At 42.6% G+C, this 16,346-nt stretch overlaps 1 protein-coding gene across 2 annotated transcripts in view; it reads right to left on the minus strand.

Moving 5' to 3' along the window:
* PDZRN4 (PDZ domain containing ring finger 4) overlaps nt 1-12,279 on the minus strand; it is a 232,071-nt gene extending 219,792 nt beyond the window's left edge. For both annotated transcript variants that reach the window (XM_042779231.1, XM_033058933.2), the window contains exons 1-3: nt 11,638-12,279; nt 9,205-9,291; nt 5,309-5,413 (exon numbers count right to left, since the gene is read on the minus strand). In XM_042779231.1, the coding sequence (XP_042635165.1) occupies nt 5,309-5,413; nt 9,205-9,291; nt 11,638-12,279 (834 nt within the window). The remainder of the gene's footprint in view (nt 1-5,308; nt 5,414-9,204; nt 9,292-11,637) is intronic.
* Nucleotides 12,280-16,346: the final 4,067 nt, after the last annotated feature.

The raw sequence follows: 16,346 nt of genomic DNA on the forward strand, positions 1-16,346 counted from the left end.
TCTAACACAGGAGAGCCTCAGCCTTATTAACAAGGGCAATTACCTGGAGAGGTAAATTCAATCCTTTTCAGGCAGAAACCAGAGATCTCTTGCTTTTTAAAAAAGAACTCTAAGGCTTTCTGTTAAGTAAAACAGTCAGTGGGGGAAGTAGCTCCAATTCAATTGAAGTTATGCAGACTTGGTCACACTAACTTTAAAAACTTATTCAGAGAGATGAAAGATTTCAGGTGAGGGAGGGGAGGAAAGAATCTACAGACATTTCCAAGCCTGCAGTTTCACTCATTTATTATGCTAGGGATCTTTCACACTAATTAGGAGTTATCTAATGATTGCAGGTGCCAAACCTGGTTACCTGCAACATAACATCATGAATTTGTTACAGATTTAAGAGAACTTAATATCACTAAGGCATATTTAGATGCGCTGAAAGATACAACACTAAAATTAGTTATATTAAGTTTTCTTTTCTACCACACAGCTCTTACTGGCCACATCTTGTGCAGCTTGTTTCAAAGTCATCCCAAATCTTCTGGCTCTGATCCCAGCAAGACATTTTAAGACTCACTACTTCCACAGACATAATCTGACACTGGAGATTCTTAGTCAAATAAACATGACTAGTATCAAAGATTTTGCTTGAGCAACATAGTGAGTGTAATGACAGAAACACGCAGAAGATAAAACATCACAAGACTGACATACAGCACAGTCAGCAGTCTGGCAATAGTTAAAAAAGTTTCTGTGTAGGCACTTAGCAGATGTAAGTTACTTCTGCCAGGATAAGCCTTAAGACTTCATCTTTATTGAAACTGGCTTTGCTGACATGTGCTTCAAAGCCATTGTGTGAATACTCTCCAAAAAACTGGAAAGAACAAAGGGAAACATGGAATACAGGATGAAGCCTTATTTATCATCCACTTACAGAGCTCAGGCTGCATGAACAAAATACACAGTCAGGATATATAAATGTATCTATCTTCTTTTTCAGTCTTAAAGATCCCAGACTAAAAATGCTTTCCTTTCCCTTCTTCATTATGCCTGCTTAATTCATGAGAATCAACTGACTAAAATGCAGAAGGGCCAATATTCTCATTTCACTTGAGAGCTAAAGAACAGAAGTCTTTCCTTGCAGTGCAAAAAACAGAAAAACACTTGAGCCTTTCAGCTGATTATGTGCTTACAGTTCCACATATGTCTATTTTGAACTTCAACCTAGCTCTTTTTATTTTCATACAAAGTTTTTCATTGCTGTTTTGTTTTTTGGCAAACGTACTTTGGCAGTGTTAATTAACAGTTGCTCCTTTTCCTCAAAATGATGAAATAATGTGGGTTTTTTTAAAGAAAAAAAAAAAAAAAACAAACACCAAAAACATCAGAAATTCTACCTGGATTGAAAATTCTTTCCTGGTCATGTATTTTCTGTACACACTGAAGTGATCCAGTACTATTCTGCAAGACACTGTGACTTACAGAAAAACAACCACAGGGTTGCTTTTTATTCTGAAGTTGGGCTTAAAAACAGAGGACACGACATATCAATTTCTGTAAAATTAATATCATGCAAACAAACAAACAAAAAAAAAAAAACAACTCAAAGAATTAGTTCTGAAAGCTTGATAAGTAGGCATTAAGTATTGTGCTTGGAGTTCTGGCCAATGTGGTGCCATACTCACATGAAGCTGAACTGACTGCAAATTGAGATACAAGTTTTCCTCCATATGGAAAGAGATGTTTTCAGTATTAACTGCTCAGAACTGTAACTATGGGTGAAAAAAGCACCAGGTGAAACACTTCTGTGTATCAGTAACATTGCTAAGGATCATAGCTGTTTATGCTGCCTTCAGGAGGTAACCAAGCATGAAGAGAGATGAGCAATGAATTTACTCAGTAGGAATGATTAGCATGCAGTGAGGGGGATGTAAAATGCTGCTGAACTATGTAACTTTGAACCATTCTAAACATACTTTAATAATATAATTTTCTCCTAGAAGCAAACAGAATTCTTTGAACTAGCAGAGGCTAATAAACAGCCCCGTGCACTGCTTGCTGCTTGTCTTCTCTTGACAGGATTCAGAGGCAGGGTGGAAAGGAAGAACACACAGATCCAAATGTTAGAGCTTGGGAGGCTTTATATCACTGCTCATATCCAAGGGTTGCATATTGGGAGTCACAGATACCAGTGCTGCATCTAGTTTTATAAGATGCATTTTACAGAATGTGAACAGTTGTAATTCTTGAAAACATGATGCAGTGTCAAGTTCAGGGAGCTAGATTTTCGCATAAGAACATCTGAAAACATCAGAAGACCATGACACCTGCAGGAACCTGCTACACAGAAGTAATTCATAAGGGTTTATTCTTGATGAACAAATAATTATCATTTGGGGCTTATAATAGGATTCCTGAATATATACATATCAAAGTGTTGCTTGAGTACATCACTGTCCCAGCTCACCTTCACACCGCATATACAAGTAATTTTTTCACAAGAGCATTAACCTTTTTATTAAAGAGTGCAATGCTGTGCCTGAAAGCTGTTCTTCATGAAAACAGTGAAAACGATCGACAAGGGTCCCATGACTGTCCGCCACTAAGAGCTGCAGTCCCTTGACACAGGGAATCTGGAGCTATCGCTCTATCACTCTAAAGCACCACCACTCTGCCAGGACACAGGCATCTGTTTCACCTTTCAGGTCCTCCTGCACAAAATATGCTCCCCTGAGGGTAAAGCCCAAATAAACACCAACCTTCTTAAAATGAAAGTGTCAGAGGGTCTACAGCCTGGGCACATTGATCTCAAAAACTTCCAGCAACTCAAGTCATTTGTGTGGCACTTTTACACTTAGAATAAATACCTCAAGAAAGAAATCTGATTCCTTCCCTTGGCATTCTTCCAAATGCCTTAATTATTTGGCAATGTTACTGCATAGATAATGATATATATAAAATAGAAGGAAACACTACTTATGTTTGCCAGCCTTGGCTCTCAATTCCATCTGCCAGTGCCATAGGACTGTGAAATCCATTTGCTGCACTAGGTTGCCCACAAGATGGTCATCTGAAATGTGCACAACTCACCACAGTCAACCATGTGCAGCTAATTTTTGTTAAACGTGTGATAAACCACTGAAACAAATTACGTTCGTTATTTAGCAATATGCCTTGAGAACAGATTTTCTGATTTAACAGGATAGTTCTGTCCATTATGCCATTAGATACACAATGCCAGAAACACCCTGGGTATCCCACTGCCAAACAAATGACTTAAGCTAGTAAAGGCTCTTCAAGTAACATCAGTTCCTTCTGCTCTTGATTATTGAAGAATGGTCCCATAAAATATCACCCATTAGATCAAACCACTGAAAAAGTGAAAAGCAAACAATAAGAAGTCTCACTTCCTATCAATTTTTCACCAAAACTCATATTCCATATATCTGCCAACATTTTTGAAATAGTTACAGTGCCCTGATTATTTCCTCACAGCAAAAGTTTTCAGAATGATCTTTCACAACAAACACAGAGCTGTCAGGGCATCCCACTGCAAGAGGACATTGATAGCTATGCATAGGCAATGAAAAATTCAATGTTCTGACTGTTCCAGCTGCTTCCTGTATCTGGCATGGAGGAATAATGACTTCTTTTCTCCTCCTCTTTTTATTTTGGTCTAATAAATTTTGAAACACTGAAATATTAAAAATATTAGAAATTTTGGCCTAACACAAAATATTTTTAAATGCTTGCCTGAATACAAAAGTTATATACAAATCTGTTGCATATTAATATGCTGCTCCATTCAGAGCTGTATGAATACTTATGCTAGATTGGATCTATAATGTCACATACAACTGAAATCTGTTTCAATATGATTTTATGCAGCCAGAATTTTTAAACAAAAATCAAGCATCAATTATGGTGACAGTTATGACCTCACATTTAATAAATGCTGGTTTGTGACTTTATTCTTCCTTCTTCCGAAAACACTTCATTTTGCCTTAAAAAAACAAGGCACTATAAAAGCACAATATATTAAAGCAGGAAGTGTTGAGCAAATGCACGAAACTACATAGCTGATCATTCTGTAAAAAACCCCCAAAACACAATGTGGTAAGTGAAACAGTAATGTCAGAAGAAAATAGATCTTTACAGCATGAGACTGCTGTTCCAAACAAATTGGATGTGAAAGCTTTTGCACACATTAGGGAAATAAGAGGTATCATGCAAGTTCAGTTTTGCTCAGCCCACTTGGTGTCTCCTAGAGATGCCTCTATCTGCCAGTTAAGAGCAAAAGCTTTATTCTTCCAAGAAAATATATTCATTTGATTTTACACATTGCTCTAGGCTCCCAACACTAAGAACAATGCCAGCAATCAAACACTCTCAGCTTATCCTTTTAGTCCTTAACACAAGAAACCAGCAGCATCACTCTGCATTTGTCTTCCAGTCCATTTGTTTCGTGTGTCTTTGTTCAAACATCCATCCCACTGGCAAGTTCTCACCATGCTTCTCAGCCTCCCCTGAACTTGCAAAGCTGGACTGACGGGGCCCAAACTAAGCCAGCAGCTAGTGGTGCATGCTGTCACTGCGCGATGTCAGAGCTGTGATGGGAAATGCTGTCTCGGCAGCACCCTGAGGAGCCTGTTTCTGTCACTGTTGGAAACTGCTCCTTTGAGATTCCTTACACGGCTAATTACAGGTACACACGTAGGCTAGACACCAACATACTCTTACAACTGACTTACTGATTTCTTTTATCATTTATAGTTATTTTATGAGAAAAACTGCACGCATATTACATGATCATGAAAGGGTTGTAGTGATCCAGGTGAGAACAACAGAGGGTCTCCTTGTGATCATACAGCAGAAAGTACTTCCTCTAATTGCTTAACAAGTTTCACAGCAGTGCTTACCAAGCCATCTTCTCTGCCTTGTCCCAGAGTCATGAAAGTAACAGTCTCTACACAGGACAAAATCCGTTTCACCAAACCTGTGAATTTTCAGTCATTCATTTGTCTTCTTTCTCAACCCAATGAAAAGAAACACAAAGTGCTTCTACGCTTGCTATTCAAGTGTTGACACCTTTGCTTCACTTAGATCAGCTTAATCCAAATACCAGTAAATTTATTACTTGTTAGAAAAATCCATCTTGTGTCTTTAATTCTAAAAAATGTTCAAGCAGTTCAGTGTACAAGAATCATGTTCAGACACAGTAAATGAGGAAAATTACAACATACTTAGGGTGAAAACCATCAAATCCTTTATTAATCTGATAATATGACAGACTAATCCATTGGTGTGGGTTCTTTCTTACCTCAATAATCTTGTCATGAATTTGCAGGCCTTCTGCTTTGTCTGCAGGTCCATTTTCCAAAATCTTTGACACATAAATTCCCTCAGCAGATTCCTCCTGATTGTTCTGTACCAGGCAATAGGAAAGTTGCAAAAAGGGCCACGTTAGTACAAAAATTGAGATGGTACTAAAATCAGCAGCAATGAAAAATGTAAATCCACCTGAAATATGCAGCTCATTTTTCTGGCTAAGAATTAAGCTCCTTGGGATTTTTTTTTTAAACTTGCTTAACACAAAGTAGTTATTAATCAAAAGGACAGAATTAATGAGCTATTCCAGCAATTTTTATAAGATTACCCATTTACTTCCGGTTATTTTAGTCTAAATGAGACAGTGTGCAACAGTAATCTGATCCCAGCTAAAATACTTGGAGCACACCTCAGATTTCACAGCAGCCAGGACTAGTACATAAAAGCACAGTGGAAGACACTCATAAAAATGGATGCACAAGTGTTTCTCTCAGAAGGAAAAGAGCTCCTGCAGTCCTTTTGCTTGCAAACTGCCTTACTGCATTTGAAAATAAAGCTCCAAGGAACAAAGTGACATTAGTCAGCTGGCACGTAACAGTGAGAGGATTTGGTTGGAACTGGTTAACCTCACAAATCCTATTCACATGGGAGATTGAGAACTTGCTCAACTATGAAATCCATACAGACAAGCTGTGGACAAAAAGAGAATGCATCTCCAGCTGATCTCCAGGCAACACTAAGTACAACTCACATAAGGTCAAATTTAAAACAAGTTTTAAACAAGTCAAGTTTTCTATCACTGCTGCAACAATTTAACTGATGTTGTTGTACCTGCTGGAAATACTTCATTTCATCACATGAAAGTTAAAAGTAGTTTTAAATAATTATTAATAAAGAACTAATGTCAAGCAGCCACTGCCTACTTATAGGGTTTTAAGTGTTTATACAAATAATAACCTAGCTAGCAATAACTGAAGGAATCTTTTTTCCCCTAATTTACACTTTTGATTGCAGTTTATATGATGCTTATTTTCCTTCTGTGACTGGAGGATCCCTGATCAACAGCACAGTTCATACGTGCACAGGTTTCTAGTCTAGGTCCTACACACTCATGGGGAAAATGCTTTACAACTTTTTCTATTAAGAAAGCTGTAAAGGCACATGTAAAACATACTTTATACAATGTGGCAACAGTCCTATGGAGACTTAACCCAGGTAGATTTAAGGTCAATAAATATTTGTTCAACACAATATTAGTCAGACTATGTTTTCATAAACTCCTTTTTTTCCCCTTTTTCACAGAGACTTATACATGTCAAGTAAGAAGCAAAAGGGAAATGCAGTAACAGTTCTAGCAATATTTTGAAATTATGAACAAATAAACTTCCACTGACTTCCCATCTAAGCAGTGAGAAATGGAACTCTGATAAAAGAAGTATAATGACCATTAGTGAAAATACTAGAGGGGCACAGTTTTTAACCCGAGAGAACAAAATGCTAGATTATAGCACCTTCACCCACATAAAATTATTTCTTTCCATCAGAAATTTCATTATCTTTTCCAAAAGCTACATATGACCTGTTAAAAAAGGGTATTTCAGTCTGGCATGTGATCCCCATCAGCTGTATGTGCTGGTACCCACCACTCCTGACAGGAAAACATAGCACAAGGCATACTGAGCTCCAGCACTGTGTCACACAGCCCAGGGGTGGTGCAGCAACAGTACCCGCAGCACACCAGCACACCTCCCTCCAGCCTGGCCTTGACGTGCTGTCCTCAGGGGACACTGTCCTCCCAGCCAGACAGAGCTGGGACCCATCAAAGCAGCCTTGCTCCCTCAGAATAATGAATCACCTCTCAGAAACACACTTAGGAGAAGCAAGTTCCTTTCTGACAAAACAAAAGATGATCCTAGGATGAGTTGTTCCTTTCCCCTGCTCCTCCCTTCAGGTAGGAGGTAAGCAGTGGGGATGCCTATTATGGACTGAAAATAAACACAGCCAACAGAAAGTACATATGTACATTACCCAAGTCACCAAGAGTCACCTGCTTTCCAATGCAAAAGAGCTGCATTGTCCTTATAAAACACAAATAACATGGGATGAAGAACACATCCCCAAACACATGACTAACATAGAGACATCACTGTTCTGATCTTCTACTGCAAGAGCCAATACCAACCAAGGGCACTTTTCCCCTGGACAGCCTGAATGCACAGAGCACCCTCATGAACTCTTTTTGTCTTTTTAACAACTCCTGTTCCACTATTTAAACTTCCAAGCAGAACTTTGTGTTTCCAATATTTGAGTAAACTCAAGCATTTTTTCCTGTTCTATCCTCAGCTCCAGATACACTGAGTCTCACACTGATATCTGGGAAATGCCAATCAAATGCCTGTGGTAATCACATTGGTCAAAATAAGAACAAAACACAAAGGAATTTCCAAATTGAACTTCAAAGACTCAAAATCACCTGAGATGCATCCCTGCCTCACATCCTCACCAACTTGTCTCCAAATATGAGTGTTAATAGCAATTAATTTCCTTTTCTCCATTTGGCAGTTTTCTCAACACACAATGCTATAGACTATCATATATTTATCATTTACTCCTTAAAACAACAAAATATTAAGTCAGAAAGTCTGGCAGTTTGTGATCTACATCACTGTTGCAGTATGCACTGTCAACATCTAGGTCCTTTAAAGAAGGTCAGTTACCATCCTAAGAAAACTGAACATATGCTCCCCTTTCCCTGCAGTTCTCCTACAGATGTAAAAAAGAGATATCAAAACATAATCCAAACTAAAGATTGTCTGAATTTTGTTACTGCCATACTCCAAATATGAATATAATCATGGCATGTGCATTTTAACTTATAGCCACCTGCTGTCTCATCCTTCCACTAGAAAAATCTAAGAAACTCCTGCTTTGGATTTACAGCCCCAACATCTGATAACTGCTGGTCTTCATATTCACCCACAGGGAACAGTAACTGCAGCACAGACTGTGGGCTAATGGGAACAGACTCTTTGGCACCACTAAATATAGCTTTAGAGCAGAAGCTTGCCAAACTAATATACAGGGTCCTACTCCCCTCCTCAGCAATACTAGAAGGCTACAATTCTCCCACTTAACAGGAACCTGATCAGTATATAATTATTACCAACCCCTTTTAATCAACTATTAGTTTTCCAGTTTAACAGGTTTCTTTACACTTCATATGCAATGACAATCCTGATCCATGCTTTTGGGAAGATGAAGTAAAAAAAAATAAATAAATGCAAGCATATTCATGTGCATATTCTAAGTGAGGGCTAGTGATCCTTATGCATATTCTATGGTTTGCAATGAACTTTCTAAACCTAGACTGATGAGATTTAGATACAGCAGCATTTGTGAAAACCATTTCAGTTCATAAAGAAAAATTGAAAGTAGGCATGTGAGAACAGGACATGTGCTTAAACTATCTGAGCTACAGAAGCAAATTTTCTTCTCTCCTGTAAATGGAAAAAAAAAAAGAAAAAAAGAAAATGAGTTTCACAAAATTCCAAAGGCTTAATCCTGCAACAATGACTTTTACAAGTAGTCCCAGAGATTTCCATTGGACAATTCACATGAATACATATTACTCACATGGGAACTGAGTGTAAACCAGCCTAAAGTTTTAAACCAAAAACACTATCAACACCCTTCCAAAGATGAGATTAATACAATTGTCATGAGATAACATCTTCCAAACAATGACTCCAGTTATATCTGATAATAAATAGCTTTTCCATCTGAAGAACAGATTTCCTACCTACTGTCATCAAAAGTTACTCTTAATTAGCAGTGGATACAGTAAAACTAGATATGGACAAAATCACCTACAGTTACTTTTCTTGTTACCTGTCTGGGTCGTCCTCCTATAATATTGAATCCCAAAGTATCATTTTCTCGGTGTAGCATGATCATTAACGGCTTGCGTTCTCCTCCCTAAGAAGCAAGAGATTAAATATTGTTAAAACACACAATCTCAAGAAGGAGTTATTAAGTGAAAACATTATTGCAAGTAAGATTTTTAGCCAGAGAATATATAAGATAAAGCTTGAAGGAAAACTAGGCTGAAAAGACTTGGCACTGGGAAAAAAAAACAAAGGAGAAGTCATGATTCACTGAAAAGTCAGCAGGTAACACATGATTATCTCTAGTTATCTTCAGCTGAAGAGAAAAAATGACAGGTTTTTGGTGTGAGGAATGCTTGGCACCACTGAAAAAAGTATATGCTCCAAATTCTGGAAGTCTCTATAAACACACAATCCCTATACGTGTTAATATTTCAAACATTAAACATACAGATAAAAATACACACATTATAATTTTCAGACCCAAAAGTCATACCAGTATGCATTTCAAAGCAACTTTCAGAGAACACGCAGAAAATGAAAAACAGCTCTTTATCCCAAAGTTTTTCTGTCAAAAAAAAAGAGAATCCAAAACAGCATCTGTAAAAATATGGGGTTTATTCTGAAAAAAGGCTTAAAATATAGAGCAAACACTGAGAAGTATAAACGGAGTAAAAGTTAATAATGATACAAGAAAAATATTTTCCTTCAGTGGACCTGTAAATAAATAAAATTAAAAACAAAATTAAAATAGTAGGCTTTAGCACAGCAAGCTACCTTATTTTACGCTGAAACCGACATTTTATTAACTGTGTCAGTGGCGTGTTTTATGCCCGAACGGTACATTTGAATTTAATTACGTGTATTTTTACTGCTCTGATCGCTTTTCTCCTGGTTTATTCCTTCCCAGTGACCGGGCGGCAGCGCCCACAGCGACCCCTCCCGGCGGTGCCGGGGAGCGGCGGGCGGAGCGATGTCCGCCTGTCCCCGCACCTCGGCAGCTGCTCAGCCACGGTCCGACACCGCTCCTCCCTTCTCCAGACACCGCCTGTCCCCGCACACCTCGGCAGCTCCTCACCCACAGTCCGACACTTCTCTTCCATTCTCCAGACACCGCCTGTCCCCGCACACCCCATCCCCAGCAGCCACTGCTGTCCCACTTCTCATGACCTCACTTCATCTGCCAAGAGATGAAGCAAGTGTACGAGCACACCTGTCAGATCCAGCACCTAAACCTCATGGACTTGCTAACCAGAGGCAACTTGAAAAAAAAATTTAAAATTCAAGTTTTCAGAGTTACTCAATGCCACGAAGACTGTGAGACCTGTGTTCTGAGGCATTCTAGTGTCCTGTGAACAACGTTCCCTTTCCCATTTCCCATGCAGCAGGCAAATGCCCAGCACACTACATTGCTTCGGATGCGAATTTCACTGCTCAGACCTTTTCCACCTGGGGTTTTGCTTCCCAAGGGCTCTCGAAGATTTAGATAGAAAGAAAAATTCTTTGCATTAAAACACTTCTCACCAAGGCTGCCATCAGCAACACCTGAGCCTGCACAGTGAGCTTCCAGGCAGGAATTATAAACCAACCAGTACCATCACAGCAAGTGAAGCCAGCTCACCGCAATTCTCGGATGGTTTGTTTTGCCTAAGGAAGCGTGTCGGTCTCTGGGCAGTGCCCTCAGATTTGAGGGGACAGCGCAGCACTGCTCCGGCCTCTGCTCATCAACAGCGGTAGCTGTCATTCCATTCTACCAAAGCTTGGCTGTCCTTTCACCATCGTTTCCAAAGTCTACAATAATTTTACACTCAAGGTTTTTAAGACAACTTCTCAGCTGCTCAAATAAAAGTTAAAAGCACCTGAGCTGCCGCCAGTACCAGCTGGAGCAAGATGAGCAACAAGAACAGCTGGGTCCCTGCGAGGCGGGGCGGCCTGATGTGGATACCCTGATCGGAGGAACCAGGAGCCGTCTGCCAGCTGCCAGCCCGGGAGCGAAGCCATCTCCGCTCCCACCCATTCCCCATCATCTCCGGCCGAGCAAGCGCTCGGTCACAGCATCTGCCAGGCACCGCAGCACGGAGTTTCGGCTAGCGAAGGGCGACGGAAGAGGGACCGGCAAGAAGCGTGTGCCCCGTGGGGATGTTACCAACAATCAGTAAAAATAAAACTCATCATCTGGCAACAGGGTCCGGCGGCTGCATCCCCCCGAAAGAGGCGATGGACGGGCAAGGAAGTTCGCACCGCCCGGGGGATGCGCTGCGGGGTCGGGCTGGGTCCCGGGTGCTGTGGTGGTGATTGCCGGCCCCGGGCAGACCGTCTCCCCGTCACTCGGCCGGTGGTTCTCAGGTCAGGCACGGGAAAAGCAGGTTGGAGGAGAGCACAGCTGGAGGGGCACAGAGCGAGGCGCGCTGCCCCCGATCCCTGCTGCCGCACTCACCTTGCCGGGCTGGCTGCCCGCCAGGTCGCGGGCGATGCTGCTGATGTGGCTCATGTACTGGCCGAACTTCGCCTGGTACCGCCGCGCCGTCAGCTGCACCTCGCTCTGCAGCGCCGACAGCTGCGCCAGCAGCGACTTCTCCCTCCTGCTCCAGCGCAGGGCCTCCCTCTTCAGCTCTTGACCCGGCTCCGGGTCGCCGCCGCCCCGCAGCGCCAGCAGACAGCGGTGCCCGCCGCCCGCCCGCGGCTGCCCCGCCGAGCTGCCCGGCGAGCGGCCGGCGGGGAGCCCGGCCCGGGGCTGCGGCTCGGCGGGGCCGGCCGGCCCGTAGCGGCACGCCGCGAGGTGGGCGGGCAGCTCCCGCAGCCGCACCGTGCGGCCGCAGCCCCGCGGGCTGTAGTCGCACTTGACCTCCAGCTTCTGGACGAGGCTGCGGAGGGGCAGGACGGGGCGCAGCTCGGCGGCCGCCAGCGGCCGGCAGCGCAGCGGGCAGCGGCGGCGCCGCGCCGCCCAGGGCAGCAGGCAGCCGGCGCAGAAGACGTGCCCGCACGGGGTGGACAGCGGCTCCTCCAGCACACGCCCGCACAGCCCGCACTGCAGCTCCGCCGCCACCGGCCCCGCGAACCGCGACGGGTCGAAGCCCATGGCGCGGCCGGGAGCAGCCGAACTTTCGGCGCCGCGACCCCGGGCCGGCCCCGGCGCCGCTGCAGCCGCTCCCGGCGGGCGGCAGCGAGGGGCGGGCGGAGGAGCGGAGCCGCGCCGGGGGAGGCGGGCGGCGGCGCTGAGACGGAGATCCCGGCGGCTCCCCCCACCCTCTCGCATTAGCTCCCTCTCCGCGGCGCTACCGCCCCACGCCCAGCCCCGGCACCACCTCCGCCCTCCCGGAGCATCCTCGCTGCGCGGCGGGGCGAGGGACCGAGGGACCCACCGCCCTCCCCCGTGCGGGCACTGTCCCGGCCGGAGAGCTGTGCCCCCGGCGGGTCACTGCTGCTGGGCTCTGGTCGCGGAGGGAGGGAGGGTGTTGGAAGGCTGCGGGACAGCGAATCGCTCAGCTCTGACTGATGCACACTTGTGTTCACACGTGTGTGAGCACGCTTGTTTCATGTCTCTCCAAAAGGCTTCCTTCTCTCTTTTTCTTTCGTTTTGGGATATCCGTCAGGGCACAGAATCCTGAAATCGCTAGTACTAGTGCTCTTTTTGTTGCCACACCATAAAGGAAATAAGTCAGGATAAGAAAATTACTTGTTGAGCTTCCTTAAACTACAACATATGTATAAACAACAGTTTCATTTAAAGAAAAGCTGAAACACGGCAGAATCTGGAAAAGTGTTGTTAGGATCAATAGCCGCCTCGATTCTACCCCTTCATTGCTGCACAACCCACAACACACACTGAAACATGAAACCCCTAACACATTCCCCACATAACTTCACTATTGAAAACACAGGGCCAGATTGCTGCCCCCAGCCCTGTGGATAACCTCCCAGAGCAGAGAGGGATGGAGCTCTCTGAGGGGATCCTTCAGCGGGCTCCTTCATGTGTGGGTCAGGCACCATCATTTTTGGTAAGGATGACAGGTTTGGCCTGTCAAGGCTCGATCACAGGTTATTTCCTGGGCTGAGAGCTTCAGAGGTAGAGCCAGGGTGTGTCCTCACCAGTTCTGCAATTTCTGCTTCAAACTCTGAATCTCAGGAGCATCCCTCTGGGAAAGCCATGAGGGCTTTTGAGATCTACTAATGAATGGTTCTTTTCCATGACTAAAAAAGCATCATGTGGGCAATGCAGCAGAGATTTTTGATTTTTTTTTTTTTTTTCGCAAAGCAAGAAGGAAAACTCTGCACATACCTGCCCCTAGAACTGAATCTGGGATAGGAGATCTGTTATGTATACTCATTATGTACTTAACAAAAGATTGGCAATGCCTCACAGAACATCTACAGACACAAATATTACTGAGAAGCACCACCAATTCTCTCTTTCTTATTTGCCAAACAGAAACCCACAGTTTTTGTTGGATTACCATGGCCATGAAATAAATAAGCAAATGAACTGCACCATCAAATAGTCACTCATCTTGAAAACAATGCACTATAATCCAATATTTCATTGCAGATCAAAATCACATTCACACGAAAAGGGAAACTAGACACTTTGAGTAACCAATTGTACTATTCATACTGGTTTTAATCATCTATCCATTGTTTTAAATTGCTTTTCTCATGGGGTCAAATCACTGTCATTCAGAATGTTACAGAAAATTATTTTAAAGTAGTATCTTCCTCTCAATTTTTTAATTTAACTATTAATTTGGCCTCATTATTCATTTATATCCTGTTCTATCTCCTAGTCTCCCAAGGTCCTTGACCTCATTATACATGGCCCAGAACTTCAGGTCTGAGCACAGGCAGTAATGTCTTCATTCATGAATTAAACTGGGCAGAGAAAAGGCCCTGACACTGGTTCATGATCTGTTAGACTGGTATTGCTTCACTTAACCTGTTAGTGTGATGCTTGAAACAGTTTTGGCTGAGTCGTGTGAGCAGCCTCCCAAACCACAGCTGGACACAGCACTAGCGCTCCAGGGCCAAGTGCCAAGAGATAGTTTGAGGTGGCTGCTCTCTTTGGGATGTGGAGGCTTAGGGGCAAGGCTGCAAGTCCTTCTGGAGTCCCTGGCACATTTCATTCACCAGATTAAATGCAGTTGTAGGAATGTTGCAGCCAGGTTTGAGCCTTGGAGCCTTTTGGTTTCTTTTAGATTAGGGCATTAATTCAACAATGGTTTAGGATTTCTAGAATACTTGTAAAAAACAACGCTGTCCTTTCTGGCCCACTTTAGGCATTGGTGAAATGTCAATGCATTGGCAAAACAGTTCCAGGCAGATGCCTGGAAGACAGCTGTCTTTTTCTTTGCTTGTGTTGGACTAAGAAATTATCTTTCTTTGCCATGATGTCAGCACAGATGGAAGCACAGGCAACTGGGTTTACAGCAGAAACAATTTTCCAGTGCAGGAACCTGTAATAAGACAAATATACTAAAGTCATCTAAAGATAACAGCTGTCTGCTCCATGGAAATGGTTACACCTGGATAAATACATGCGAATGTTACCACTGTGCTTACAAATGATGCTTACGATGATTCCTACAATTAGTCCTATTAGTTCTGATGCAATCAGGAAATGAAAAACACAATCCTCATACTGTCCTAAAATATTCTTAAAGAGACAACATAATTATAATTTGGTTTGCTCCTCCAAGGCCTCAGCATCTACAGCTCCAGGTTTCATACAGCCACTCCAGTCATGGGTTCACTGAGGCGGTCAAAGAGTCAAAGAGGGAAAAGCAGATTTATGGAGATGGAGAGAGGCTGAGGAGCATAGGACCAGCAGTGCTCTCATGCACACTGGGGGCAGCTGAGATAGCACCACACTGGGACTGAACCTGGTCATGGATCAAATAAATGTGCAGTGCCTTGTCTCTGGATCAGTTCATGTCTTCAATGGCTTCTAACACATTCATTTTTGCTCTGCTTGGTAGAGGCAGAAATTTGAGGTAAGAAAGCATTTTCTTCCTTAGTTACAGTTACCTACACACACACACATACACATACACACACATGCACATACACACACAAACACACAAACACACAAATGCACAAACACACTTCAAGGGAGGATTTTGGGGGGCGTAACTACACTGAAGGAGTACAAGAATAACTGCTCTGACATTACAGAAGAAAGTAAGAATTACTGCTCTGAAATACAGAAGGTAACTGAAAGGCTCCAGGCTCCACTGAAGTCAAAGGGGAAAATCCTGTAAATTTTCAACTCACATAATTTGGAATTAAATATGTATTTTTGCACTTCCCCCCTAATTTTCATAAAAATTTTTGCCTATTATTCATCCATGGGATTTCACAGGAAAGTTCTTTTTCCAGTCACACTAGTAAAATGCTGTAACTAATCTAGAGCTAGAAAGATACAGTAACTTCACTCCAAGAACTTAGATATCAGTGTTTGATATTAAAATCTTTTATCATCAGAAGTCTGCAAAGAATTTTTGTCAAAGCACTTTGGCAAAAAATAAAAATATTATAAGCATAAAGTTAGACCATATTACTCATGTTTTATTGAAGAGAATCACCTCAAGAATGTTTACAACTTTTAAGTCAGCAAGAAATTTTTCTGTACCACATTTTATCACAGAGCACAGTAAAAGTGTTTGAGGAAGTGTCCAAGTCTCAAAGTGTATAAATTTTTGCTGAAACCTGAGCAAGTGTTTGCATTCATCAATTAAGGAAAGAAAATTCAATTAATCTGCACACATTCAGTGAAGATTACATCCAGAACAAAATTGTTATCTATGTTGTTCACTAGCACAAAGACACTTTATGATCTCTATGTTTTTGTAAATATGTTTGACATCAAATGAATCAACAATCAGCTCTGGCCACTGGAAGAAATAAGAACTAATCTTAAAAACCAGTAAGTGGAAGGTCTAGATTTTTGACCCACCTTTTTTGTCCACTAAATGGCCATAAGCAAGTCCTAAAACAGCTAAGCAAGTCCTAAAACAGCTTTTCACTTTTCACTTCACTTGTGGCTAATTCTACCCTGCAGAATTCACAGCAGTCAACTACAGACCCTATTCAATGCCTGTAGCTAACGAAGATGCCTCACCAGGGCACCTTAGGGCATTAAGGATTGAAATGTGC

The sequence above is a fragment of the Catharus ustulatus genome, chromosome 4, assembly GCF_009819885.2.
Source record: "Catharus ustulatus isolate bCatUst1 chromosome 4, bCatUst1.pri.v2, whole genome shotgun sequence".
NCBI lineage: Eukaryota > Metazoa > Chordata > Aves > Passeriformes > Turdidae > Catharus > Catharus ustulatus.